The sequence below is a fragment of the Osmerus mordax genome, chromosome 8, assembly GCF_038355195.1.
Source record: "Osmerus mordax isolate fOsmMor3 chromosome 8, fOsmMor3.pri, whole genome shotgun sequence".
Taxonomy (NCBI): Eukaryota; Metazoa; Chordata; class Actinopteri; order Osmeriformes; family Osmeridae; genus Osmerus; species Osmerus mordax.
Window position 1 is genome coordinate 12,996,766 of NC_090057.1, and position 27,138 is coordinate 13,023,903.

The following is a 27,138-nucleotide window of genomic DNA, read 5'->3' on the forward strand; positions in this document are numbered from 1 at the left end:
GTCATTAGAAGGGTTAGGGTTAGCATGTAACATGAATTCTATTGAGGGTGAGTCTCTCCTTACCTTACCTCCCTTATCGTGGGGACTGCACACTGGTAGATCATGGCCAAGTGAGCTATGGGGTATGAGTCAAATAATTAACTGGTAAGTGACATTTGTCAAACTACTTTTACATCTGCTAAAGTAGGTACATTTTATCCCATGACTGGACGAGTTAAAAGCAGGAATAAGGCTTGACAAATTATTCTGGAATATGTGGTATACTAATATTTTTACGAGTGCTAATTGTTGTGCTTTGTTTGGCTCTACATTGACATTGAGCTGAAACTACATGCTTCTGTAAACTGGTATAATTTGCTTCAATCACCATGCAGCTGTTGGACAAGGTATTACTCATGGTTTGTGGGCAATTTGCACACATATACTTAGTCTGGATATACCTTCAGTGAGTCAGCCAACAGCTCAAATATACACTAGCCTGGACGTATCCCTTTTTCGCCTTTTGGAAGTGAATTTGCAGACAGGCTTGATCTTAGAGACGTCAGCGTGCTTAGGGCTTCGCCGTTTACAGGAGTCATTTTTATGATGCAGATGCAGCGTGTCATGTACAAGCTGTGCCTGGCACTAAAGCATCCAGTTTCTCAGAACCTGACGTTAAGTCAAGGTCATTGAAACACATTCCGGAGATTAAAGATGTTAAAGGTTGGGACAGATTTTATTTCCTGTTCTAAAGTTGTTGTTTTTTTTTACTTCCCCTCAAATGAAGTCTGACCCTCAAAATTCTTAGTTTACGAGTTTTTCCTACTTTAAGAAAAAGCGGCAGACTAATACGTGCAGTCTTAGTTGGATAAAATGTAGATGGTGGCTGTGACTCAGTGTCTGTGTGTCTACTTCTGTACAGTATGAGACACACAATGTGTCACACATCCTACACCACCAGATGTAAATGGGATAGGTCACTACTTATTTTGCAGGAGTACATGCTCTGATGTTGAATACAAAAATCCCTTCTACTTTGTAAAGGTTGTAAAATAAAGTCTTTTTGCATGTAAGTTTCACAGGAATATTACAATCTTCTGGTATTGCAAGTTGTAGTGTAATTACAGTCCTATAACTACAACATTTTCCAGACTGTCTAGTAAAAGAAACAAGAATGATGGCCGTCTCAAGGAGCTGCAAACACAACCTTTCAGATCACCAATGAACGTTGGTGACTCAGCCGCAAAAGCGGTTGCCCCTAGCAACAGGGAAACCCTGTGTTATCACTGAATGTGCGATTACTGCCTGGTGGCTCAAATGCTGCGAAAGTCCAATGACCAAAACTACAGATAGTTGTTAATAATTATTTTAATCACCACTGTCTCTCTGCCATGACCTCCAGTTTCTGTGGTACATGGTAAAAGGTGACTAAGCTGTGGCCAATCATCTGTCAGAGAAAACTCCAGTCCGTCACAGGTGAGTGGGCGGTGGGGGTGGGAATGGGGGAGGTGCAGGTAAACAACCTGGCTATAACACTCTCTTTTGGGTCTGTGTTATTTTTTCTATAACCTCGGGTGTTCAGACTGAAACACAATAAAATGCAAAAACGTAAACATATTCATTTATACTTTTCTTGTTTTCCTCTGTCCCACAGCAAGAAAAGAAAATGGTGTATCAGACTATTTACATCCAAAGTTGCTGCTGCTCCAAAAAAGCTTTCTTTCAAAGCTCAACACTAACCAGGCATGCTTTCATAACTGCCAGTGTTGTTCAACCTTCCAGCCTAGGCAATACCGTACAAACGCCAAGTCAGCCATGGTTCTGATGAGTCACCACCCGTAGAGAGTCGTTTAAAGCAGCTGTGTGCTTCAGCCCCCGAGGGTAAAGACGCGCTCAACCCTCCGAGACAAGCGGGGGCCTGCACCGTGTAGACGCAAAGCTAACTTCCCCCCCTCAGGCTGAGTGTGTGTTGGGGTGGGGGAAGAAAGTTCTCCCTAAAAAGGAAGACATAATATTAGACTCAACTGAATTCAATGTAACATTCCCATTTTCCCTCTTTAAGTTACCTTCATCTCTGTCACTACCTCCAGAAAGAGGGTGGGACAAGAAAAGGCAGAGGAAGGGAAGGGTGGCGTGAGAAAGGAGCAGTGAAGAAAAAAAAGGAAGCTACGCTCCACTGACAAAAGGGCTAGGTGAAGAGGGGGAGGAGAGATACGGGGATAGAGTAGTCAGCAACAACCATGTGGCAAACGGTGACCGATTAAGGAGAGGAAAGATAGAACCACAGAACACCTGGGGTAAGGACAGGTCTACACTAGGAATGGACACAGGCGGCCCCACCTGACGCTGTCCGTTCCCTCTACCAGTGTTTCTCGTTAAAACTACTAAACAGCCAGGTGAGTGAAGGGCTGACTGGAGGGAATAAAGTGGTCTAAGACCTGTTCTGAAGTTCTAGCTGATTCAACTTTTTTGCAGCGATTCTTATAGCAACGTTCCGTGCAAAAGTAAGGAATAGATGCCCCTGGTTTTGCTATTATACTTTCAGACGCTATACAACCGCAATAAGATTGCGCAAACACGTCCTACTGTTAGTAAGACGTATAGTTAGAAAGGACTCCAAGACTTGGTTATTGAGAGATTGGACTCCTCAAGCTATCAATGCTGCCATTTGTGTAGAAGATAGATAAACACAACGTCTAAGTAGTTAAGTGTTAAAATGACTGAATGTGTAATCACACTTCTAATGAAAGACATTTCACTGAGACTGATGAATATACAATAAACCAATGTTGAGCTTTGTAACTGTGTTTGGTGTCTGTGTTGAATAATTATACAATAGGTAAATTGATCCATTTCAATAGGGCTTTAGAATGTATCTATTTCCACTGCTGGAATAACAAAGACCAATTGGGCTGTAGAGTAGGTATTGTTACAGTATGCTTCATATAGGTTTGAAATAAGCCACAATTGCTGTTATAGGCAGTAGTTAAGATTACCCTTGTTAAGTCTTGATAAAGTCTGTGTGAATAACCATATTGGTGGAGTACTTTTGAATTGGGTAGAGACATATGGGACAAGCTCTGCCACTTTATTAACACTTGTTAGGAGGGATCCGATATTGAATCAGATGTATGTAGATTGTAGTTTTGTTAAAATTCTGATGCTCAACTGATGCTCTGTCTCGTGCAATTATTGGTATGCAGCAAGCAGATTAAAATTGTATTAATGGATTTAAAGTTTTTAGGATGAAGCATCTAGTGGTATCTTAAACTATACCTACAGTATGTTACCATGTTGTTGTATTTTGTCAGTTAGGTTGTCTTCTTTTTTTATGCCAGGCACAGTTCCTCCTTGGCTGTTGAATTGGAGAAGCTTTATTTTGTATAATGAGGCATCCGGAGATGTCTGGTCATGTAGCTGTTGGGCTTACTCTCCTGGTATGCACTAGTCACACCCCGCTAAAATTTCAACAGGAAAGCATGGAATAGACAGCCTCACGTCCTAATTAAAGTAAGTGAAATAACATCCCAAATATAGTTATTTTGTGTTGTTTTTTGTCATTCGTATTTGTTCCTATTTTGGTCTCCACTCTGCATTTGAAAGTGGCCTTTGCAATGTAACGTGGAAGTTTCTAGTCAACAACAAAGTTGGCTTACATGGCATCTTCTAACCCGTCAAAACTGAATTGGTGAGAATGAGGACATCAAGAGAAATTTTATTCTCTCACTGTTTGGTCTATCAGTATGATGAGACACAATTGTGTAAGACTACTCAAGATCCAGGTGTGTCATCAAATATAAACTTGTCAATTCTTGACAACTTTTGTATGTGAAAGCTCTGACACTATCAACCAGGTGTTGGTATTACAGCTGGCACTCGTTTGAGTCACGTGGATCTCTCAGAAAACCATGGTAAAAAAGTTTAATAAAAAGGTATACAGTATAAATGGTTATAAAAGAAATAGGCTTAGTGTTTAACGGTGTGTGCCTCTACAGGTATGCCACAGCATTCAACAGGTTCTGCAGTACAGTTTGGTGGCATGGTAGTTGCAATATGATATTATTTGGTTATAGAAAATGGTCTGTCCACAAATTGACAGAAACACTCACATTTGACAAGACATACAAGGAATGATTGTTAAGACTTGGCATGTCCAGGAAATATAGTGTTTAACTATCCAAAGGTGTTGCGCATTATTCAAACAGTATGCAAACAGGAAAATACTGAAAATACCAAAGTCTGACAAAAGGCACTTTGGAGAGCACACACAAAACAGTAGCATGGCGAGAACGGTCTCTACTCCATCCTGTTTTACTTTTGCTAAAGTGGAACTGTGTCAAAGAGCCGTCTAAAGGAATGCGACACACCGCTGCCCCGGGAGCTATCCAGTCTAGCAAATGAGGAAGGGACACTTCTGGATGTAATCCAAACACAAAGAATAAGGACATGAGATGCCCCAGTTGATCTGTTATCCAACCTGTTTGGTCGGTGGGACACCCCCCTATGAGAGAGGGCGTACTTTCTATCACACAGGTATCACTCCCTAGTGAGTTGATAAATTACTCATAGGATGCTGACTGGAATGCCTCCACCCATCCCAGGAGAGGCACAGTGTTGTCACTGGAGTCACCTCAGTTTAGTCGAGGAATAAGGAAAAATGGTTGCTACAATGGTTGAGTACAACAAGTCTTTTGACAGAATACTTTGAGATTATTGCTAACTCACTAGCAAGCAGTCATCCTTTCTTTGTAATTGTAGGATATATATTACTTAATGCAAGTAATGAATTGTGCAAAGTAATGAAAACATTTCTGATTCATGAATTATACAGATATGGTAGCCAAGTACCCCAATAATGTACATAGAGTGGTGTCAATTGCAGCAATAAAATATGCACCTCTTTTTTGTTTTGTTTTATCAACTTAAATGTATAGATACATACAGATACAGCCATTTAGAATACATTGTTAAGCTACTATCACAAAGAGTAATCACCCTTCATATCTAGCTACAGTTTACACACATCTCTTCATCATAAAGTGCAAGGGAAGTGATCTCTACACACAGCCCATGAGTGACATGATTATAGATCCCATTGCTTGTCGCTCTATATCCTCGACCACTCCTCCAAACCAAACAGTAGAACGGGAGAGAGAGAAAGCGCGCAAGAGAGAGAGAGAGAGTAATAAAGAGAGAAAGAGATTGGTAGTAGAGAATCATAAAGCCACAAAGAGAGATAGACTGGTAGATGAGAATCCAGTTTTCCTTCCTACTCTCCATGGTTTCCCTTTACTTCCAGGTTCAGACAGCCAGAAGGAGGGGGAGGGACAGACCAACAGGCAGACGACAGAGAGCTCCATTCTACAGGCCTGTACGGGACTGAGGAACTTGGAAAGGGACAGAGGTGGACAAGCCCACATAAATACAGGTAAGATAGTAAAGTGTACTTGTGTTTCTAACACATGTAAGATAGTAAAGTGTACTTGTGTTTCTAACACAGGTAAGATAGTAAAGTGTACTTGTGTTTCTAACACATGTAAGATAGTAAAGGGTACTTGTGTTTCTAACACATGTAAGATAGTAAAGTGTACTTGTGTTTCTAACACAGGTAATATAGTAAAGTGTACTTGTGTTTCTAACACAGGTAAGATAGTAAAGTGTACTTGTGTTTCTAACACAGGTAATATAGTAAAGTGTACTTGTGTTTCTAACACAGGTAATATAGTAAAGTGTACTTCTGTTTCTAACACAGGTAAGATAGCCTGTTTCTCAGGCCTAAAATGTTTTGGAGATGGATTATACTGACTGAAAAGTGTAGGCTTTGATAGTTCAAATAGTTTCTACAGGCTTTGAATCTTTAAATTTTTCCAATATTTGTCTTAAAAGCTATGGAAATATTGTTATGGGATCTTATCACTTGCCTTAGTATATACTGCATGCTAGAGGGTCATTTATGTTAAATTAACTTGTCACTTGACCTAGAAACGGTATATTGTAGTCAAAGAAGAGGAATACAGATAGGTATATCTATGGGCCTACAGTCAGTGTCGGAAGACTCCCTTATTGCATTTCAAAAACAGAAAAGGTATCTGTACATCCCCAATAATAGTTTCTGACATAGTCAATCCTAGGTAATATTACAGTACTTTTCTGATAATTTTGTAAGCTTTATCCTCAATTTAAACATAAAGGATGCTCATCCACACCTAATCGATAAGCGCAGCCTATGCATATATGCAATTGTAATGTAAATATACTGTAAGTGCTTTGGAACTACTTATATGTACCTCTGTTCTGTGCAAAGTTGGGGAATAGTCACATTTAATGACGCATGTTCACTTCAAAACAATATTTAAATCGACAACAATCTCCTAACACCCAAAAATCTAGAATAACTTGATCTTCACAGTAGTACACTGTACAGTACGTAGTGTGTATATAATAGAAAATGTAGTTTAGATTAACTGTGTCTTATCTTAATACCCCTCTTTTCACTGTGTACTTTCCATCCTTGGGTAAATATCAATTGGCCTACTTTGACTTGGCATTGAGACTGAAGAAGGATTGCCTAGTCCTAGCACATGCCTGTGCATCATGCAATTTACTGGCCAGCAAAACACACAACTCAAGTGTGTCTAAACAGAAAACTTGTGTATACTGTATCATTGTATGGGTATATGTGTGTGTTATCATGTGAGGCCAACAATACATGGGTGTGTGCATGTGTTGGCAAAACACAGTTGTTCAGGGCCCAGTAGAAAAAAACTGCTTAAACAGAACTCATACACTGCATTATCCCATGGCTGCTTCCTTAGAAGTTAGAATGTATTTGCCTATTGACTTGACGAAACCAATAGCAAAGGTTTTCCATCTAGCTTATTGGATGGATATTAGAAAAAGATATTATCTACCTTTTGGAATATATTATGCATTTGTTTGTAAAAATCATGGATTGTTACAACAACCATAGCTGTTTTCAACCACACAGATATTTAAACATATTTTGAGCATCCAGGGCAGTTTAACTTACCTTGTTACCATTTCCTGAACACCTTCCTAATAAGCTGACCCTGAACACACTAACACAGCATAACTTTGTTCAGAAAGTGGAGCACTTTCCTGTGAGTCCTTGCAATGTTTATGAGGGCAAAAAGCGACCGTAGAAAATACCATGCTCTGCAGTACTCCTGCTCGGGCACATTATGCTCACAGTGAGTGAGTATATGTTTAGCTTCAAGGCACTTTTACAATTGTAATTAGTAAAGGGTGACACTGTACCCCCAGTACTTTTTTGTCCAGGTAAAGGTTAGGATTTGGGTTGGGGAGGCCGATTCCAAAATTGTGCTTGAGGGTATCTTCTAACACACCAGTAGGCAGTTTTACACTTGACAGGTAGGCAGACAAGGAGGAGGGATTAGGCCACACAACAGCAGACAGTGCCAGGGAATGACGGGAGGCCTGACAGGAGGAGTGTTAGGCAAGCATGCAGCTCGTCTGGGTTGTTGGGTTTGTCCTTGAGGAGGAGCTGGAGAGGGGAGGAGCCAGAGTGGGTGGGAGGGAAGGAAGGAGGTCCAACAGGTGACGTCCAAAACACCCTCCGAAGGAGGTAACTGGAAAATCATGTTGAGTCGTACTGACAACCGGTGCAGTCTAGATTGTGGTTGTGCTGTGTGTGTGCGTACTGTCTGTCTATGTGTTTGAATGCGACTCTGTAAGCGTGTTTGTAATGGTATATGTGATACTTGCATGCCTCTGTCTGTGGTTCAAAACAGTCCCACCATGGCACTGAAGGAGAAACTTGCCTCCTGTTTTAACAGGGGTCCATCTCACATACCCCAGGCCTTCCCCTTCTGCTCTGCCGGCTGTCTCGGAATGTTTCGGCGCAAGAAGAAGAGGAGGCCTGAGATCTCGGCGCCACGGGATTTCGAACACCGCGTCCACACGTCTTTCGACACGGCCAAGGGCTGCTTCGTGGGGCTACCACCTCAGTGGCAGAGTGTCATAGAAACCCTGAGAAGGCCCAAACCAGTGGTGGACCCCTCTAGGATCACCAATGTGGAGCTTCGGCCTAAGAAGGTACAGTAGAAGCTGCATCCTCACCATCATCCTCCAATACAATAGGAGCATGTGACCTCCATCCACAGGTTGGCCTGTCAGGGGCTAAATCCGTGAAGGAAGTTCACAACATACTGTAATGGTTCAGTAGTATTAGATGGTAAGACTTCATTACGACAGAAAAGGATTAAATTACGGGGTTTGAAACATGCTGTTTTGTTTGCACGACATGGATATGTAAATACATGAGAATGTCGACGCAAGAACAATTCAGAACTCAGGCGCACACGACTGCCCTCGGAAGCTTTTATGATAAGTTATCGAGTGGGAAATTGTATGCTTGTAGTGAAGTGGTGCTTAATGTTCTCCTGGTCAAAACCACTTTCACGTCATTCAGTTGTGGAGGAATGAAATGACAACAGCAACAGCAGGAAGACTGAGGGCAAGACAGCATTTAGGCCTTAAATTTGATTTGTTATTATTCTCTCACGTACACCTGGGTCCCAAAAAATGGAAATAGCTCCAAATAGACATGACAAATTAGATATCAAAATAGAAAATGTTGTTTTAACTCATCAAGACTTGAAATGCAACCGAAACATTAAGGAACTACGATGGTGAGAGATATACTGGAAGGAAGGAAGTTGATCTGCTTAGTGACATTGCTAACAGTTTAGTGAACTTGAATGGCCAGTTCTTGTCCATCACACATGCTTCAGGGGGTTTTCACTTTATGAGCCTGCAACCGAGAAAGGCACCGAAATCTCAGGCACCCTCCTCTTCTTGTGACGATGGATCCCATGCATTATTATACCCTAGACCTGCACATTCTACAGCCGACATCTGACTTGGGAAAATGTGTCCAAACTTTTTGTGCGAGTCAACAGTTTGGACACATCTTCAAGGGAAAATGTGTCCAAACTTTTGACTGGTACTGTACATGCCGTACATACTTACAGATTCTACAATAAGATTACGGGAGTCAATAATCAAAACTCTGCAGTATGTGCTGCACGATAACAGGCTACTTTCAGACAGTGGTTGTTGCTGATTAATGTTTTACCTAAGTAAATGCAGAACTTTAGACTTTTTCATAATGATGTGCTCTATTCATGTGACCAATCACCAGTCCACAATCACACTCCTTGTTATTGTTGCTATTTATACTCATTTGTAGGGTGAGCTACGTAATCAGCAATCCCATGTACCCAACAGTGTTGGCTGCACCTGTTTATACAGACTGTTCCACAGATCTATAAGACCTGACCTGGTTTCAAGGTACATGGCATCCGGTTGGAAAGCAGTTTCAGAGGGGAAAGAAATGTGTGAAAGCCATATTAAGTTAAGCACACTTTATTTTGTGGTGAAACGTGGCAAAATCGGAAAGCTTGGTTTTCTCTTTGTATTATATTTGTAATTAGAGCCGTTTGTAATCAGAAAACCTAACATTTTAATTAGAGAAATATCGTTAGTGTGTGTATTTTGACAAAAAGCCTGTCTGGAATGTGGCATCTGATGGAGGCTTTTCAATAGTATTTCAAATAGCTTTTACAGCACTCTGTGGTGCATTTAAAACAAGTATGTTTACTGTACATGTTGATATGTGTTTTTACCCCCGTTCAGGTGCACAAACAAATATTTAATTAGTTACTCTCCTTTTGCTCCACTTTTCAATTCAATATGGATGCTTTATTTAGTCAAAATAGAACACAAGTTGAATACCTATTAAGTGCATCTATGACATCCAATAGAACACTGTACTTCAGTTCAGTCTAAGGCCCAGCTCAGCATGTGCACTGCATTGTTCAGTCATGCCTTGAATCTCATTAGCCACCCCAAAGTGGCTGTCAAAAACGGTGGCCCCGAAGCAACAAACTGACCCCATTAGGTCATAGCTTATCTCGCTAACTGTCTTTCTGTTCTTTCTCTGCTGTCTGTGGCTAATTAGAAAAGAGAGGTGGGTATTTCAGTATTTTACTAATTGTCAGTTGTGAGTTTTTCTTTGTTCTTTTATTATTTTGTTATGTCTATGGTCTGTTACTTGCACTTTGATCAACTGTGACAGCTATAGAGTAGTTAAAAGGCTTGAAATAAAAGGCACATTTCTAAATGTATGTTTAATTGTTGTGATTCTATTAGAATTATCTACACAAAAGGCCTGGTAAAAAAAGTATATTGCTGATATACTAGACTAGACTAATGTCTTTCATCTCTCTGCATTCAGACTATGGTGCGGGGGAGTTTCATCGGACATGGAGACTACATAGCTCAGGTCATCGCTGAGATGACCAAAGTTTCCGTCACCAGCTCCAACTCCCTCCGAAGGAGCAGTCCATCAGCACGGAAACGAGCCCAATCCATGGGCCGCCTGGGCGAGCTCATCGAGGGAGACACGTATGAATACCAACTACAGACCCTCCATAAAGCTGGAGGGAACTCTACCTGCTGGCAGGATAGGGTAAGGCAAGTGCGCAGCGAAAGCGGTAGCCCCAAACTCGTCCCCAAGAAGAGCTCCACCCTGCAGCCCAATGGGGTACTGCCAAGGGCGAAATCATCGTACGAGATGGAAACATCCTCAATTGGTAATCCAGCGCTACTACCACGGACATCAATCTCAACCACACCAAGAGAAGGCGGGACTATGGGTCATCGGACTACGGATAGGCTGGGAAAACAGACAAATATGGAGAGGACAGCCAATCAGAGGCCATCTTCCTGCGTCTATAACTTGCAGACTGGAAAACAGGCTGGGGCGAATGTTAGGGCCAAGCCAGCCGTCAATCACATGCCCGACCTGCTCTCCACATCCAAGGAAATGCCCAGGAGACCTCACTCATCCTATGACCTGAAGGTGAGAGATGGTTTGGTGTTGAGAATACAAAATTATAGTAATTATTCCTATAATCCAGGGTCACATATCACATCAAACTAAGTAGCAGTCAAGGAATTTTACTGTGTAGTAACCTGAGAGGTGATTAGGAATTTAAGAATTTAATCCTAATCCTCAACTGAATCATTTACCTCCCAGGTGAACTCCTCTGGCTTTTCTCCACTGCCCCTACCCAATGGCACCAGCAGCCCAATAGCAGGTCGTGGACGAACAAACAGACCATTGCGCCCCTCTTCCAGCTACACTATCGGCCTGTCCCCCGTCATAAACACGGGCCAGGACGCCTCCCAATCCCTCCTCCCCAAACAAGATAGCCCTTCCCAGCCTAGGCCTTCACCCACAGGCTCCCCAGCCACCAGCTCTGTCAGAGGATATGACCCCTCTCTCAGACCGGCCCAGCAGGCCAAACTCAGGCCCGGTCTGGAGCCGGAAACAGCCAAGGTGACCCACGAGCAGTTCAAGTCAGCCCTTCAGATGGTGGTGGACAAAGGTGACCCGCGAATCCTGCTGGAAAACTTTGTGAAGATCGGAGAGGGCTCCACCGGGGTGGTCTGTATCGCCCGTGAGAAGCACAGCGGGCGGCAGGTGGCGGTGAAGATGATGGATCTAAGGAAGCAGCAGCGAAGGGAGCTGCTCTTTAATGAGGTACATGGTCATGTAATTTCTCCAAAAACAAAATGTTTCCATGTTTTTCAAAGAAAGTAGTATGAAAGCCTATCCAATCCTTTCTTCATAACAATAAAGTTAATAGAATTGGTCTCCTAACTACAGCTTCTCCTCATATGTGTTGGTCTCTCAAAGGTGGTCATTATGAGGGACTACCGTCACCAGAATGTAGTGGAGATGTACAGGAGTGCCCTGGTAGAGGAGGAGCTATGGGTTATCATGGAGTACCTGCAGGGTGGTGCTCTGACCAACATTGTTAATGAAACCAGGTGAGGCAAAAGCACAACATGAACAGTATAATACACTGTGATATTTTATGTTGTTAATGTGGTTTTGGATTACTAAATGTAATTTTATCTAATATCTTGCATATTATTCTAAAGAAGGCTTAGTGTATGTAGGTAGGTTATGCAAACTAAACTGATTTGACAGATTTTAGTATATTGATAAGTAGTTTGTGTTTGCTATGTTAAGTCCCCTGTTTATTGAGAAACTTAAGGCAACAGCCTTAAGTTCTCTGCGACACCATTGTTGTTTTTGCCAAAGGATGAGAAGGCCTGAAAATAATATTCTGCATGTACAGCCAGATCCCTTCTCATACCCTGCCTTAAACTGTCAGAGCTTCTCACCAGATACACATTGTGACAAAGACGCTGATCTGTTGCTTATCAGTAAGCACGATGATGTCTCACCAGGTTAAATGAAGAGCAGATAGCCACTGTGTGTGAGGCTGTTCTGCAGGCCCTAGCCTATCTGCACTCCCAAGGAGTGATACACCGAGACATCAAAAGTGACTCTATATTGCTTACTTTGGACGGAAGGGTAACTACTCTAAAAATATGCCGAACTGCACATTCACTGTAGACATTTCCAATTAAAATCTTACCATACCATGCACTAATATCATAATATTATTTGGTGAATATCAAGCTTTATTTGTATGAAGTACACATTTCCCTCATTAATCGATTAATTTTGTGACGCCCCCACAGCAACTCACTGGTTCTGTAGAAAACATGCGGTAGCACAGATCTAAGACGGTGAGTGCCCTTGTCCTCTAATGTTGGTCCCTCTATTACTTTTTCAGATCAAGCTATCAGACTTTGGATTCTGTGCACAGATCAGCAAAGACATCTCTAAGAGGAAGTCCCTGGTTGGAACCCCCTACTGGATGGCCCCAGAGGTCATCTCAAAGACGCCATATGGAACTAAGGTAACATCACTAATTATAATACAACAGGGGAGAAACCCCTTTCAGCCCCAAAACACTAAACCAATCTAATGTCTTTGAGTCTTAATGTTATTAAAGTACTTTATTTCCTTTTATTCATTCAACTAAAATATGACTGTGCTTCTGTAAGCTTTCTATGCCAATCACCTCACCAACACAGTCACATACTGTACACACTCTCTTCATTTTGTTAGCAACACCTCCCTACCCTCAACAATGCCACTCATACTGAGCTAATCAGGTCGTTCTAAAAAGAGGCTCTTAGATAGTGTGGTCTGTTGTCCTGTGAGGTATGTGCTTATCTAAGACAGAAGGAGGCAGACGTTTTCTACTTGTGTTGTTATGTTACTCAAGAGAGGAAAGACAATGTCTCTTCCATATCCAGCAGACACTCTTTTACATTAGATTTACGTTAAACAGGATACAAGTATATTGTGTTATTGGGCACTAGCCAGTGTGTGCGTATGCAATGCCTGTCAGGTGGACGTCTGGTCCCTGGGCATCATGGTGGTGGAGATGGTGGATGGAGAGCCGCCCTACTTCAGTGACACACCAGTGGCAGCTATGAAGAGATTAAGAGATGAGCCGGCACCAACTGTCAAGAACACTCAGAAGGTGACACACAATCCAACCCCAGGGCTTGAAAGTGTGCAAACAAACATACACAAGAGATCGTTCTTACTGTATTTTTAACACTAAAACAAAGGATTTCCTCTTCCTTTACAGATTTCTCCTGTGTTGAAGGACTTCCTGAACTGCATGCTAACCAGGGACCCTGAGGAGCGTGCTAGTGCCAGCGACCTGCTGGAACACCCGTTTCTCCTGCAGAGCGGCTCGCCTCGGTGTTTGGTGCCCCTGGTGGAGCAGTACCGCAAACGCATGTCTCGCAGCTGACCTGGTGGAGCCGACAACCTAAAGCAGAACCCAATGACTTCTGAGCCTCTGTTAAGTCCCATAGCCGAGTAAACAGGAATTTAAGAGAAAGCACTTGGGGGCGAAAAGCCTTCTTTTCTTCACATAGCTTCATAGTACCTTTTGCATACTCTCATTCTCTCCTCTCTTCTCTTAATTTCATGAATGTTCATGTTTATACCGCATGTCTGCGGTGTTGTCAGAGGGCCACTGATTGATAACCATTTACTGACATTGCACATCTTATTACAGTACATCCGATCAGCATTCCTTTCCTTATCTAAACTTTCCTGGATCTCTCTTAACATTTCTGTACCTGTCCCTTTGTAAATATGAAAAGGCTATATATTTTTACATTTCAGAGTTGTTCATCAAAAGTAAAATGCAAGTTTGCACAATTTAACATTGTGTTACTAATAAATGGCCAACAACATGTAATAATGTTTTGTATGTTTGCATATTGTAAATGTAAATAAATCTAATGTTATCGAATCTTTCTAGTGATTTCTTGTGGGCAAGGTCTTAATTAATTCATCAGTATTGTTATTGACGTGTTGAACTCGCTACGATCTTAACAGATATTCGAACACAGTTGTTCACCAGTTTGTAGGTCAGATCTGACAGCGCAAATAATATGTATTGTATTCCAAATGTACTTCTTTCAATTAACATGTGGTATAGTTGTGTCTTTCAATCAATAGGATCACTAACAGTCAAACATTACATCACGAAACATACAAAGAGGAAACAAAGATTCTAAGGGAATGTGTAGAAACCTGTTCCTAGGACCATGAGAAAAACCTGAGTTTATGATGACATATTGTAATTTACATTTAGTCATTTGAATCACCTACAAGACAGTATAACAAACAGCCTCTGGTATCACCCTGAGACACTCCTCTGTGAAGCGCATTGTGTTGCCTCCTGGTATGAAATGAGCTATTAAAATGAAATAAATAAAGTTTGATTGTTTCAGTTTGGTCAAATTCTTATCCATGTATTGTATAATAAAAATGAAAAAACACTATCAGTGCTAGGTTGAGTCCAAATTTGCTGGAGCTGATTTATTGATTGCAGAACAGATAATACATGAAGAATGGCAACTGGTTCAGATTAGAATACATTTGCATCTTATTAATCATTGGTAAAGTATCTGCTAGCAGATCAAGAAGTCCCAGTTTCAAGTCTTCTCTTCACTTTGGATAAAAGTTTCTGCTCTGTAAAAACATTGTCAATGCATTATTCTTTTTGCATTTGGACATTGTTTACAATAGCTGTGCTTCAGTAACTAACATGACAATTAAATAATTAAATCATGTTTCCAGAATGATTATCATGTTTAAAGCACAGTATTATGGAGCATTAAGCTAAACTCTGCCTCCGTTTGAGAAATTACATTCCACCAAGTTCTGCTGTTTTGAATTTTGGAAGGGTTTCTTTGTACTACAAAGCTTTCCAACTAAGCTCTCTATATCACTCTGTAAACTTAAGTAGACAAGGGCTTGAGCTATGGCTGGCTGGCATGGCACTTTGTGATAAGAGTGAATAAGTACTTGAGAAAGTAATCTATGTAAATTTCTAAAATGTGAGATGGAAAAACACCTCCCCAAAAGCTAGTTATTTTACTGAATATCTTCACATACAGATAGATTGCATGCATATAAGTTTTAATAAACTTATTAATTCCCTCAATACCTATAATGGAATAATCAAAATAAGGAATCAGGAAATCATTACAAGGTAGTTTCAAAAATGTTAGATAAAAAATGCAACATCTACAATTTATTTGTCTTAAGTTTTACTGTTTTATTTAAATGGCCTCTCTGTCTTATAGACACAATACATGTTCAATGTCTTTATATATGATGTGACATAGAAAGCATTAAGTTACTGGAACCTCTACTGAAAATAGCCGAAGGCCTTTGTATGCTGTGCTATTTGTGGGGCATGGCTAAGTGGAGATGAGCTGAGACAGTCTGCTTTGTGAAGGGTGTCAGTGTCGTCTCTTTGATAGCAACCATGGCATGCAGCCAACCAGAGTCTATTCAGTAAAACCATTAATTAAAAACCTCTGATTCCCAAAGCATTTTATTTAAAAAGATTTTCTTCTATTCAAGTTCTCAATATACTTTCGAAAATATAGTTAAAAAAAAGTCTGAATGCTAAGGCATTCAAATAAACTCCACATGTAATTCTAGTGAGGTGTCAGGAATGTTTATTGTAATGGACACTATCGAGAGGGATGAGAGGAGATAGATAAACAGGGAAATGTCAGTTTTCCTAAAATGGGCTTTGTCACCTAAAGGCCCCTCTAATCTGCTGTCGTGTCAGTACTCAGTCTTGGGGTCTATTCTGTCATGCCTCCCAACGTTTACCTAATTTGGCGATGTGGCTTCCCTTTATAAAGACCAGACAGCAGTGAGGATCTTTGCAGAACCCTTCAGAGTTCCCAGAAGCAAGATCTTAGGTCTGCATGTCCCTGAGCGGATAATTTTCTCTATAGTCTGTAGACTTACGCCAGCAACAATGGGTGATGCTCTCATGGCTGAGTTTGGGAAGGCGGCTGCTTTCCTGAGAAAGTCAGACAAAGAGCGACTTGAATCCCAGACCAGGGCCTTTGATATCAAGATAGAGTGCTTTGTCGTTGATGACAAGGTGGAATATGTCAAAGGGCAGATCGTCAGCAAGGAGGGCGGTAAAACTACAGTGAAGAAAGAAGACGGGACAACTGTGACAGTCAAGGAATCCGACGTCCATCCCCAGAACCCACCGAAATTCGATAAAATCGAAGACATGGCCATGTTCACCTTCCTCCATGAGCCTGCTGTGCTGTTTAACCTCAAAGAGCGTTATGCTGCATGGATGATCTACACCTATTCTGGGCTCTTCTGTGTGACGGTGAACCCCTACAAGTGGCTCCCTGTCTATGACACGGAGGTGGTGGTTGCGTACAGAGGTAAGAAGAGAACGGAGGCTCCACCTCACATATTCTCCATCTCTGATAATGCCTACCAGTACATGCTCACTGACAGGGAGAACCAGTCTGTTCTTATCACCGGAGAATCCGGCGCTGGAAAGACCGTCAACACCAAGAGAGTTATTCAGTACTTGGCCAGCATTGCAGCAGTTCCTGGAGCCAAGAGAGATCCCAGCAAGGGAACCTTGGAGGATCAAATCATCCAGGCTAACCCTGCCTTGGAGGCTTTTGGTAATGCCAAAACTTTGAGGAATGACAACTCGTCACGCTTCGGAAAATTCATCCGGATTCACTTCGGAACCAGTGGCAAGCTGTCCTCAGCTGACATAGAGACTTATCTTCTGGAAAAGTCACGTGTCACCTTCCAACTCAAGTCAGAAAGGAATTACCATATCTTCTTTCAGATCTTGTCCAATAAAAAGCCAGAGCTGTTGGACATGCTTCTGATTACCAACAACCCATATGACTACTCGTACATCTCCCAAGGAGAGGTAACAGTAGCATCTATCAATGATGCTGATGAATTGATGGCCACTGACAGTGCCTTTGATATCCTTGGCTTTACTCAAGAGGAGAAAATGGGGGTCTACAAGTTGACAGGAGCTATCATGCATTATGGCAACATGAAGTTCAAGCAAAAGCAGCGTGAGGAGCAGGCAGAGCCTGACGGCACTGAGGCGGCTGACAAGTCAGCTTACCTAATGGGGCTGAACTCTGCAGATCTTGTGAAAGGACTCTGCCATCCCAGGGTAAAGGTTGGCAATGAGTATGTCACCAAAGGGCAGGGTGTAGATCAAGTCTACTATTCTCTTGGTGCATTGGCTAAGTCAGTGTATGAGAAGATGTTTAACTGGATGGTGGTGAGAATAAACCACTCCCTTGACACAAAACAGCATCGCCAGCAATTCATTGGAGTGCTGGATATTGCTGGATTCGAGATCTTTGACTTCAACACCTTTGAGCAGCTCTGCATCAACTTCACAAATGAGAGACTGCAACAGTTTTTCAATCATCACATGTTTGTTCTGGAGCAAGAGGAATACAAGAAGGAGGGGATTGATTGGGAGTTCATTGACTTTGGGATGGATCTGCAAGCTTGCATTGATCTCATTGAAAAGCCACTTGGTATCATGTCCATTCTGGAGGAAGAGTGCATGTTTCCCAAGGCCAGCGACCAGACCTTCAAGGCTAAGCTCTATGATAATCATTTGGGCAAGAACAGAATGTTTGAGAAACCACGTGCAGCAAAAGGGAAAGCAGAGGCGCACTTCGCCCTGGTCCACTATGCTGGCACTGTTGATTACAACATAACCAACTGGCTGGTGAAGAACAAGGATCCACTGAATGAAACAGTGGTTGGGCTTTTCCAAAAATCTTCCGTAAAGCTTTTAAGCCTGCTCTTCTCTAGCTACGCAGCTGAAGCGGGGGCTGACAAAGGCAAAGGGGCCAAAAAGAAGGGATCCTCCTTCCAGACAGTGTCTGCGCTGCACAGGGAAAATCTGAACAAGCTGATGAACACTCTGAAGACCACTCATCCACACTTTGTGCGTTGTTTGATCCCAAATGAGAGTAAAACACCAGGCATCATGGACAACTGCTTGGTGATGCACCAGCTTCGCTGTAATGGTGTGCTGGAGGGTATTCGAATTTGTAGAAAGGGCTTCCCAAATCGAGTCCTGTATGGCGATTTCAAACAGAGATACAGAATCTTGAATGCATCTGCCATTCCTGAGGGCCAGTTCATCGACTGTAAAAAGAGTGCTGAAAAGCTGCTGGGATCATTGGATATTGACCACACCCAGTACAGGTTTGGCCACACCAAGGTCTTCTTCAAAGCAGGTCTTCTGGGTACACTTGAGGAGATGCGAGATGAGCAACTCTCTCGCATCATCACTATGATCCAGGCTAACTCCAGGGCTCTGCTAATGAGGGCAGAGTACCAAAAGCTTGTGGAGCGCAGGGATGCCCTAATGGTCATCCAGTGGAATCTTCGTTCCTTCTTGGGGGTTAAGAACTGGCCCTGGATGAAGTTATTCTTCAAGATTAAACCACTGCTGAAGAGTGCTGAATCTGAGAAAGAGATGGCAAACATAAAGGATGAGTTTGGAAAACTTAAAGAGGCACTGGAAAAATCTGAAGCGAGACGGAAGGAGCTAGAGGAAAAAATGGTGACGATTCTCCAAGAGAAGAATGACCTGCTCCTAGAAGTCCAGTCCGAACAGGATACCTTAACAGATGCTGAAGAGCGCTGTGAACAACTTATTAAGAGTAAGATACAACTGGAGGGCAAAGTGAAAGAGATGACAGAACGAATGGAAGACGAAGAGGAAATGACTGCAGACCTCACAGCCAAGAAACGTAAGCTAGAGGATGAGTGCTCAGAGTTGAAGAAAGATATAGATGACCTTGAGCTAACATTAGCCAAAGTGGAGAAAGAGAAACATGCCACGGAGAACAAGGTCAAAAACCTCACCGAAGAGATGGCATCTCAAGATGAAAACTTAATGAAGATGACGAAAGAGAAGAGAGCATTACAGGAGGCTCATCAGCAGGCACTCGATGACCTTCAAAGTGAAGAGGACAAAGCCAACACTTTGACCAAAGCAAAAGCTAAGCTTGAGCAACAGGTAGATGATCTGGAAGGTTCTCTGGAACAGGAAAAGAAAATCAGAATGGAACTGGAGCGCTCAAAGAGGAAGCTTGAGGGAGACCTGAAACTAACCCAAGAGAATGTGATGGATTTAGAGAATGACAAACAGCAACTGGAAGAAAAACTCAAAAAGAAAGACTTTGAAGTCAGTCAGATGAATGGAAAGATTGAGGATGAGCAAGTGTCAGGTGTTCAACTCCAAAAAAAGCTGAAGGAAAACCAAGCACGTTTAGAGGAGCTTGAGGAGGAGTTGGATGCTGAGCGGGCAGCCCGAGCCAAAGTGGAGAAGCAAAGGTCTGATCTCTCCCGAGAACTAGAGGACATCAGTGAGCGTCTGGAAGAGGCAGGGGGAGCCACCTCTGCTCAGGTAGAGCTCAACAAGAAAAGGGACGCTGAATTTCACAAGCTTCGCAGGGACTTGGAGGAGTCCACTCTGCAGCATGAGGCCACTGCTGCATCCTTGAGGAAGAAGCATGCTGACAGCGTGGCTGAATTGGGTGAGCAACTCGACAATCTCCAGCGTGTCAAGCAGAAGCTTGAGAAAGAGAAGAGTGAATTCAAGCTGGAGTTGGATGACATGTCATCAAACATGGAGAGTGTGGTGAAAGCAAAAGCCAACATGGAGAAGATGTGCCGTTCAATGGAAGACAACATGAATGAGTACAAGTGCAAGTATGAGGAGACTCAAAGATCCCTCAATGACTTCTCGACACAGAGGGCCAAGCTCCTTACAGAAAATGGAGAACTTGGACGCCAACTGGAGGAAAAGGAATGCCTGATCTCTCAACTCACCAGGGGGAAAAGTTCCAACACCCAACAACTAGAGGACCTGCGCAGACAACTAGAAGAGGAGGTCAAAGCAAAGAATGCACTTGCCCATGCTGTGCAGTCTTCTCGCCATGACTGTGATCTGCTCAGAGAGCAGTTTGAGGAGGAACAAGAAGCAAAGGCAGAACTCCAAAGGGCACTGTCCAAGGCAAACACAGAAGTATCCACATGGAGGGCAAAGTATGAGACTGATGGAATTCAGAGAACTGAAGAGCTGGAAGAGGCTAAAAAGAAACTGGTTCAAAGGCTGCAAGAGGCAGAGGAGGCAGTTGAGGTTGTGAATGCAAAGTCTTCCTCCCTTGAAAAGACCAAGCATCGCCTCCAAAATGAGATTGAGGACCTGATGTTGGACCTTGAGAGATCTAATGCAGCATCTGCAGCCCTGGACAAGAAACAGAGAGCCTTTGATAAAGTCATGGCTGAATGGAAGCAGAAGTTTGAAGAATCACAGTGTGAACTTGAGGCCTCACAAAAGGAGGCTCGATCTCTAAGCACAGAACTCTTCAAACTGAAGAATGCTTATGAGGAATCGCTGGACCATCTTGAGACAACAAAAAGAGAAAACAAGAACCTCCAAGAGGAGATCTCTGATCTCACCGACCAGCTTGGAGAAGGGGGGAAAAGTGCCCATGAGTTGGAGAAGTTGCGGAAACAGCTAGAACAAGAGAAGGCAGAGCTCCAGTCAGCTCTGGAGGAGGCAGAGGGCTCACTGGAACATGAGGAGAGCAAGATCCTTCGGGCTCAGATGGAATCCAACCAAGTTAAGGCAGATCTTGAACGAAAGGTGGCTGAGAAGGATGAGGAAATGGATCAGGCCAAGAAAAACTATCAACGGATGATAGAGTCCCTGCAGAGCTCTCTCGAGTCTGAGACCAGAAGCCGTAATGAGGCCATGAGAGTCAAGAAAAAGATGGAAGGGGATCTCAATGAAATGGAGATTCAGCTTAGCCAATCCAACCGACAGGCGGCTGATGCACAAAAGCAGCTCAAGAGCTTCCAGTCCTATTTGAAGGACACTCAGCTGCAGCTGGATGATGTCATGCATTGCAATGATGACCTTAAGGAGAATATAGCTCTATTGGAGCGCAGACACAACCTGACACAGGCAGAGCTGGAGGAAGTGCGGGCCGTTCTCGAGCAGACAGAACGTGGGCGCAAGTTGGCTGAGCAGGAACTAACTGATGCCACAGAGCGCATGCAACTCCTGCACTCCCAGAATACCAGCCTCATAAACCAGAAGAAGAAGCAGGAGGCCGATCTTCTCCACCTGCAGAGTGAGGTTGAGGAGGCCATTCAGGAGAACCGCAATGCTGAGGAGAAAGCGAAGAAGGCCATCACTGATGCTGCCATGATGGCTGAGGAACTGAAGAAGGAGCAGGATACCAGCGCCCATCTGGAACGCATGAAGAAGAACATGGAGCAAACGATCAAAGACCTTCAGCATCGGCTGGATGAGGCAGAGCAGATTGCCATGAAAGGTGGTAAAAAGCAGGTTCAGAAGCTTGAAGGTCGCATCAGAGAGCTGGAGAATGAGCTGGAGGCAGAGCAGAAAAGGGGCGGAGAGTCCTTCAAGGGGGTGCGCAAGTATGAGCGACGCATCAAGGAGCTTACCTACCAGACAGAGGAGGACCGCAAGAACATGGCTCGTCTCCAGGACCTGATTGACAAGCTGCAGCTGAAGGTTAAGTCCTACAAGCGCTCCACTGAAGAGGCTGAGGAGCTGGCCAACACCAACATGGCCAAGATCCGGAAAATTCAGCATGAGCTTGAAGAGGCTGAAGAGCGAGCAGATATTGCTGAATCCCAAGTAAACAAGCTGAAGGCCAAGACCAGGGATGGGCCTGGCAAAAAGGGCCTTGATGAGTGAGTAGGCCATAAAGCCACAGTGTCACAGGTGTGTTGCTTAGAGAATTAGCTTTACTTTCTCACAATGACACAGTAGATAACCATGTATAACTAGAGTAGAAATGTCCTGCAATAAATAATCATGAATGGATATTCCCAATTAACACTCAAGTTTAAATGTCCCAAAAAGTATTGTAAAATCATTAATGAACTTTTCCACTTATTTTTTCCCCCTCAGAGTGACATTTTAATCCTACAGTAGTGCCTTGGTTATATTTATTGATTTTTGTTAAACAGAACATTTGACTGTGTTTATTTTATTGTCATATTAATTTAGGTACTAATGCTACTTTGCAATAGCAAACAAGTGTATGGGTTGATAGTGGTCAAGGTGCTATAAGCAAATGAGTAAATACATTAATAATTCCCTATAACATTATAACAGTCACAAGCAGGTTGTTGACGTTTTGATGAAAGCAAAGCTGTTCTCCTATTGATCCTTGATTACTCTGACAGAAATGAACTTTCTTTTCAATAAAGGCATGTGATTCCAATGTGTCCATTATGACATCAATAATTCCAGTTGTTAAGTGAAATATTTCTTATGAATACTTGCTAAGTTGCCTGCTAGTGAAATGTTTAGTACTATACTGCTTAGAAAATAAAGCACAGCTCAGCACAGACTGCTTCTGATTCATTGCTTATTCATTGCTTTTAATTAATGTGTCTTCTGTTTCTCTGAAGATTATAACTGTATACTACACTGGCCTGGGATATAACAAGCACGTACAGTATTATTTGATTCTCAAATCAGTGAAAGAGAAAACCGGTCTGGTCACCCCTAAAGCTTAGCTTTGAGCAAAGGAAAGAATGCCATTACCAGGCCAAATGAAAATTAAATTTAGTTTTTTTATGTATTGTCTGTTACAGTATTAAACAATACAGTTCACCAGCAATTTAATGTTATTACAGAGAAATTCCTTTCTATATACTTTAAATCAACGCTGCCCTCTACAGTATATGAGTTCATTAGAAAGGTAAGATTGTGCTTTATAAGAGTCATTAAAAATATATTGTACAAATTATTAGGATATAATTACATGTAGAAATATATTTAAAGCAGCATTAAAGAGATTTTATTTTGTACAATAGCAATTGTCATTGTAGACATACCCACATTTTAAACATGTATTGTGTGGTGATTGGTGATAATTGCTATGGAATTAATTAATATTCATATGCAGTGTTGCCATGCAGTGGATGTCATCCAAACAATGTCCTCATAGATTCAAGGGATTAGCAACATCCCTATCATTGTAATGGTGATCAAGAAAATTTAATGAATCACACAATACAATACATCCAAGACAGATTCATCCTTTGAGAGCCTGACAATCAAAGATGACAGTCTTAATTATAGATGACGGATATCCTAACTAAAGGTGACAGGTTATACTAAATAGGATCCCTTTTAAGATTTTCCTCGTTCCTGTGTAAAGTAACCCTTTCTACTTTTCCTTCGATGTGACACCGTCACGTTAACCACACAGCAGTTCACTTCCACACGTACGGTCACACACACTGTACACAGACAGGGGAACACTGAAACAGTCTCTTTCTCAAACACGTGCTTGCATGCACACAAGGTTTTTGAGCCTCATTGCATTTGCTGTGCCATACACCTCTCTCTCTTCCCTCTGATCCTGTAGCTACAGCCAGATGCTTGTTTGATGTGCAGATGGTCATTTGAACCACCAGTCACCATGGCCGTTTATCTGCTGTGTTCTATGTCACTAAGCATTACACTCTGGGTCTATATCATTCGGTAAGATGGTTTGAAGTGTCACTGCACAGTGGGGAGGGGCCGTGGACGTGGTATAGAGGGTAAGATACCATCTTTTGGAAGGGATGGACAACTTAATAATGTGCGTTTTCATGCTTTCATACACAGGCAGGCACACAATGTTTGCCATGAACACATGTAAGCCAGGCTCAGGTTAAAGTGTGTAACACAGACTTTCTAAAGCTGCAGCTCATGTCTCCAAGTACAAATTGCTGAATGACATCAGTAGGTTTCCCAAAGGAGCCACAAGCAATCCCCACATGCCTCTTGGTTGGAGGCCATAACATAGCTTTTATCTGTTGGGGAAAAAACACTACGTGTGTGTTAGACATTTCGTCATTGTAGATAAAAAAAATAATTGCATCTTATAAAAGCATTCCACATGCGCGCACACACACACAAAGCTTGAGGTATCTGTTACTTTGGCATATTCACAGAACCTGGTAATAATTTTTGATTGAACAGGGCCTTTGGACCAGCACGGTAATATGGATTGAATCCATATTGATCTATGCATTGAGTTTACAGGGCATGGCAGTAAGCCTTAGTTCATTCAATTTGGTTAATATATGAAGGAAATTCAGATAGGCTGATATACCAGCAGCATATTAAATAGGCAGACAACTGTTTTTTTTTTTACTGAACATTCCATGCCTCAAAACTAAATCAAAGTCTCATTCAAATCTAATTACTGTTTGCAAGGCCAAAAGGCTCATAAGCCCTGTTACGGCTTGGGGTGGCATCGGTTTATTGGTTGTAATTCAGCATCCTGGCAGCACCATCTAGTCCTGGCCCTGCTCTGTCTGTCCACACCCATGTTTATAATGCCCAGCTGCTACTGTTGGCACCAACCTTGCATGTTTATCACCCTTGCCACTGCTCAAGAACACCCAAGTGCCAACAGGGAAATAAGTGCCTTCCTGTCGACTTCACAGCATGCCGAAAACATAGATAATGAAAGGATATGATGTAAGGGAAACAATGGAGGCTGACTAGATCTATGAAGGATGACGGCATTGCTACGCCCACACTCGAGAGTGGATTTTCAGCCCGGCCACCTGCTAGGGATACTAATGACCAGGTGGAAGATGAGGTAGTGGTCTGTAGGGTGTTTATTTAGTTGCTGGAGGTGGTAATGGTCTGTGGGCATTTCTTTATTTGGAATGTTCTTTCAGGAAATCAGTGACATTGTGTTACTATTTAAAATATTATAAGATTACACCTTGGCACATACACTACACCCACATTCACAATACTTACATACATGGGTCTCTTATAGCACTTTAGCCTAAAACAGGCTTGAGAATACCCATGTAAGGAAGAGATATCAGAAGAGGCACGAGTAGCCTACACAGAGTATGTTTAAAAAAGATGAGCCTGAAGATATCAAACGCTGAGCTGTCAGTCTCAGCCACATTAACCCTACGGCCTCGCCTGCACTTCCCCAGAGATGATCTACAATTCATATCAAATCCCACTGGGAATGTGGGAAAGGTTAGAGGCTGAGGGAGAGGCTGAGGCTGAGGGAGAGAATCCAATAGAAACTAAAGTGGAAAGAAACTGAGCAATACATCCCCAGCAAAACAGGTCTACAATCGAACACTCAGATTTGCTCAACCATGTCCAATGTTGATTCACAATGTGAATGCGTCGCATAGACATTGACTTTGACTTTGTAATGACTGTATTGTTTTGACGTTTCAGAAACAATAGATGACAAAAGGCTGAATAGTAAATGGCGTTCTGACGTTCGGTTAGGTTGGTTTAGGTTGAGTGTATCCATCCATTTATTTGGTTGTGTGTAGGATAATATGGTTGAGCTGGAGGATGAAACAAAGGATGTACCCTAACCCAAACAGGCAGGAAACCACACACATTTGCCAAAGTAGGTAGACCCTCATCAGCAAAAACGTATGGCTTTAATGCTTGAGACTCCGCTGTCACATCAATGTAAATGGCGGGGGGACCATTGTTGAAGCAGAGTCTCAAGCATTAAGGCCATACATTTCTATACTGTTCTATTATAGCCTTCATTGATTATGAATTCTAAACGATGTCTTTGAATTAGGCTACCCATGTTGATTTCATTAAAGCCCAAACTAGATTTAGCCCTGATGGTCTCACAAACCCAATAGGATGGGAAAATAAATTGGTGGGGGGAGAATAAAATGCATTTTTTGACTGTGCGGTCTATGCTGGGTCCCAGAACACTAAGGAGAGCAGATGAGGTCCCTTCCCTTGACGGTCAGAGACCACTAGTGAGATCCGAATTTAGCTCTGCTTGCATGGGAACACAGCTTGCATCACGATGCTGACGTAATTCACGTTTCCGTCAAAACAGCAGACGGGTGAAAGCTTTAAATGGTAATGGGCCACCCTAGCTTTTTCGGTTTGAGCAGTAGGACCCAGTGATTTAGAAACAAATTAATGTTTGTTGAAAACAATTTGTTATTCTACAACAATGACAGATTTTCAGGTAATAACAAACTAGGCAATAGGCTGAGGGATAAAGCTAGTGGTCTTAATTTAGATACAAATAGTTGTAGGCTATGGATTGCCTCATGTAGTAAATCCTCATAAATACAATATTTAAGGGGACTCATTAAATTCCAAATACAATTATTTTCAGTTTGTGTTACAAACTTGAAACTGGACAAATATTTGGTGGAGCTGTCCAGTGCTGAACTTGCTATTGAGCGGGCGGTACATGAGCATCAAGGCTAAAACCAAGGACTCAAAGACAGCCTCCACCTCCAGGACATCAGGCTATTTAAGGACTTTTTCTGGCACTAGCCATTTGGACATTACATATAATTCACAAATTCTGTTAGCACTAACGACTGCACTACTAATTGCACTGTAAATCCAACATATTTACATCTGATCTGATTTTAGTTTTTATAATTATTATCTTATTAATATAATTGTCTATGTTATATTATTATTTCACTTAATATAGCTTTATTTTATATATCGCTACATTGTTGCCCTTAGTCTCCTCTCAAGCATTTCATTGCCCAGATAATATTGTCACACAATAACACACATTTTACATTGTGTCAAAATGATATTTGAGAGTAATACAATGAGCCAAGTAGCTACGGTTTGCAATTAAAAATACACTCTAAAAACCATTGTCAAAATGCTTATGAACAAGTAAAGCATGGTATTTAAGGTAAACTAGCCTACAGTTAATGCAAAATATATGAAGGCTAGTTGGTGTCGCTCCTTTAAGGAACCGCCTCCCGACCACAATTGAGAC

At 42.2% G+C, this 27,138-nt stretch overlaps 2 protein-coding genes and 1 long non-coding RNA gene across 6 annotated transcripts; 2 read left to right on the forward strand and 1 right to left on the reverse strand.

The window, feature by feature from the left end:
* Positions 1 to 1,329: 1,329 nt before the first annotated feature.
* Positions 1,330 to 1,948, reverse strand: LOC136948047 (uncharacterized). Its single transcript, XR_010877040.1, has 2 exons — positions 1,720 to 1,948; positions 1,330 to 1,562 (listed from the first exon to the last, which is right to left on the reverse strand). It is a non-coding gene; the product is annotated as an uncharacterized lncRNA (long non-coding RNA).
* A 288-nt stretch (positions 1,949 to 2,236) lies between these two features.
* LOC136947396 (serine/threonine-protein kinase PAK 6-like) lies at positions 2,237 to 14,690 on the forward strand. 4 transcript variants are annotated; one of them, XM_067241463.1, is made up of 11 exons: positions 2,237 to 2,375; positions 3,324 to 3,489; positions 5,279 to 5,407; positions 7,797 to 8,055; positions 10,259 to 10,885; positions 11,063 to 11,569; positions 11,726 to 11,859; positions 12,286 to 12,412; positions 12,678 to 12,803; positions 13,302 to 13,436; positions 13,548 to 14,690. In XM_067241463.1, exons 4-11 carry the CDS (start codon positions 7,852 to 7,854, stop codon positions 13,713 to 13,715), a joined length of 2,028 nt encoding a protein of 675 aa, XP_067097564.1. In that variant the 5' UTR covers positions 2,237 to 2,375; positions 3,324 to 3,489; positions 5,279 to 5,407; positions 7,797 to 7,851; the 3' UTR covers positions 13,716 to 14,690. The 4 variants fall into 4 exon arrangements, with proteins under 4 accessions (XP_067097564.1, XP_067097563.1, XP_067097561.1 ...); XM_067241462.1 differs by having other exon boundaries at positions 2,238 to 2,375; positions 3,318 to 3,489; XM_067241460.1 differs by lacking the exons at positions 2,237 to 2,375; positions 3,324 to 3,489; positions 5,279 to 5,407 and having other exon boundaries at positions 7,715 to 8,055.
* A 1,569-nt stretch (positions 14,691 to 16,259) lies between these two features.
* On the forward strand, positions 16,260 to 22,055 carry myh6 (myosin, heavy chain 6, cardiac muscle, alpha). The gene has a single exon (XM_067241215.1). It carries the CDS (start codon positions 16,260 to 16,262, stop codon positions 22,053 to 22,055), a length of 5,796 nt encoding a protein of 1,931 aa, XP_067097316.1.
* The last annotated feature ends 5,083 nt before the right edge of the window (positions 22,056 to 27,138 follow it).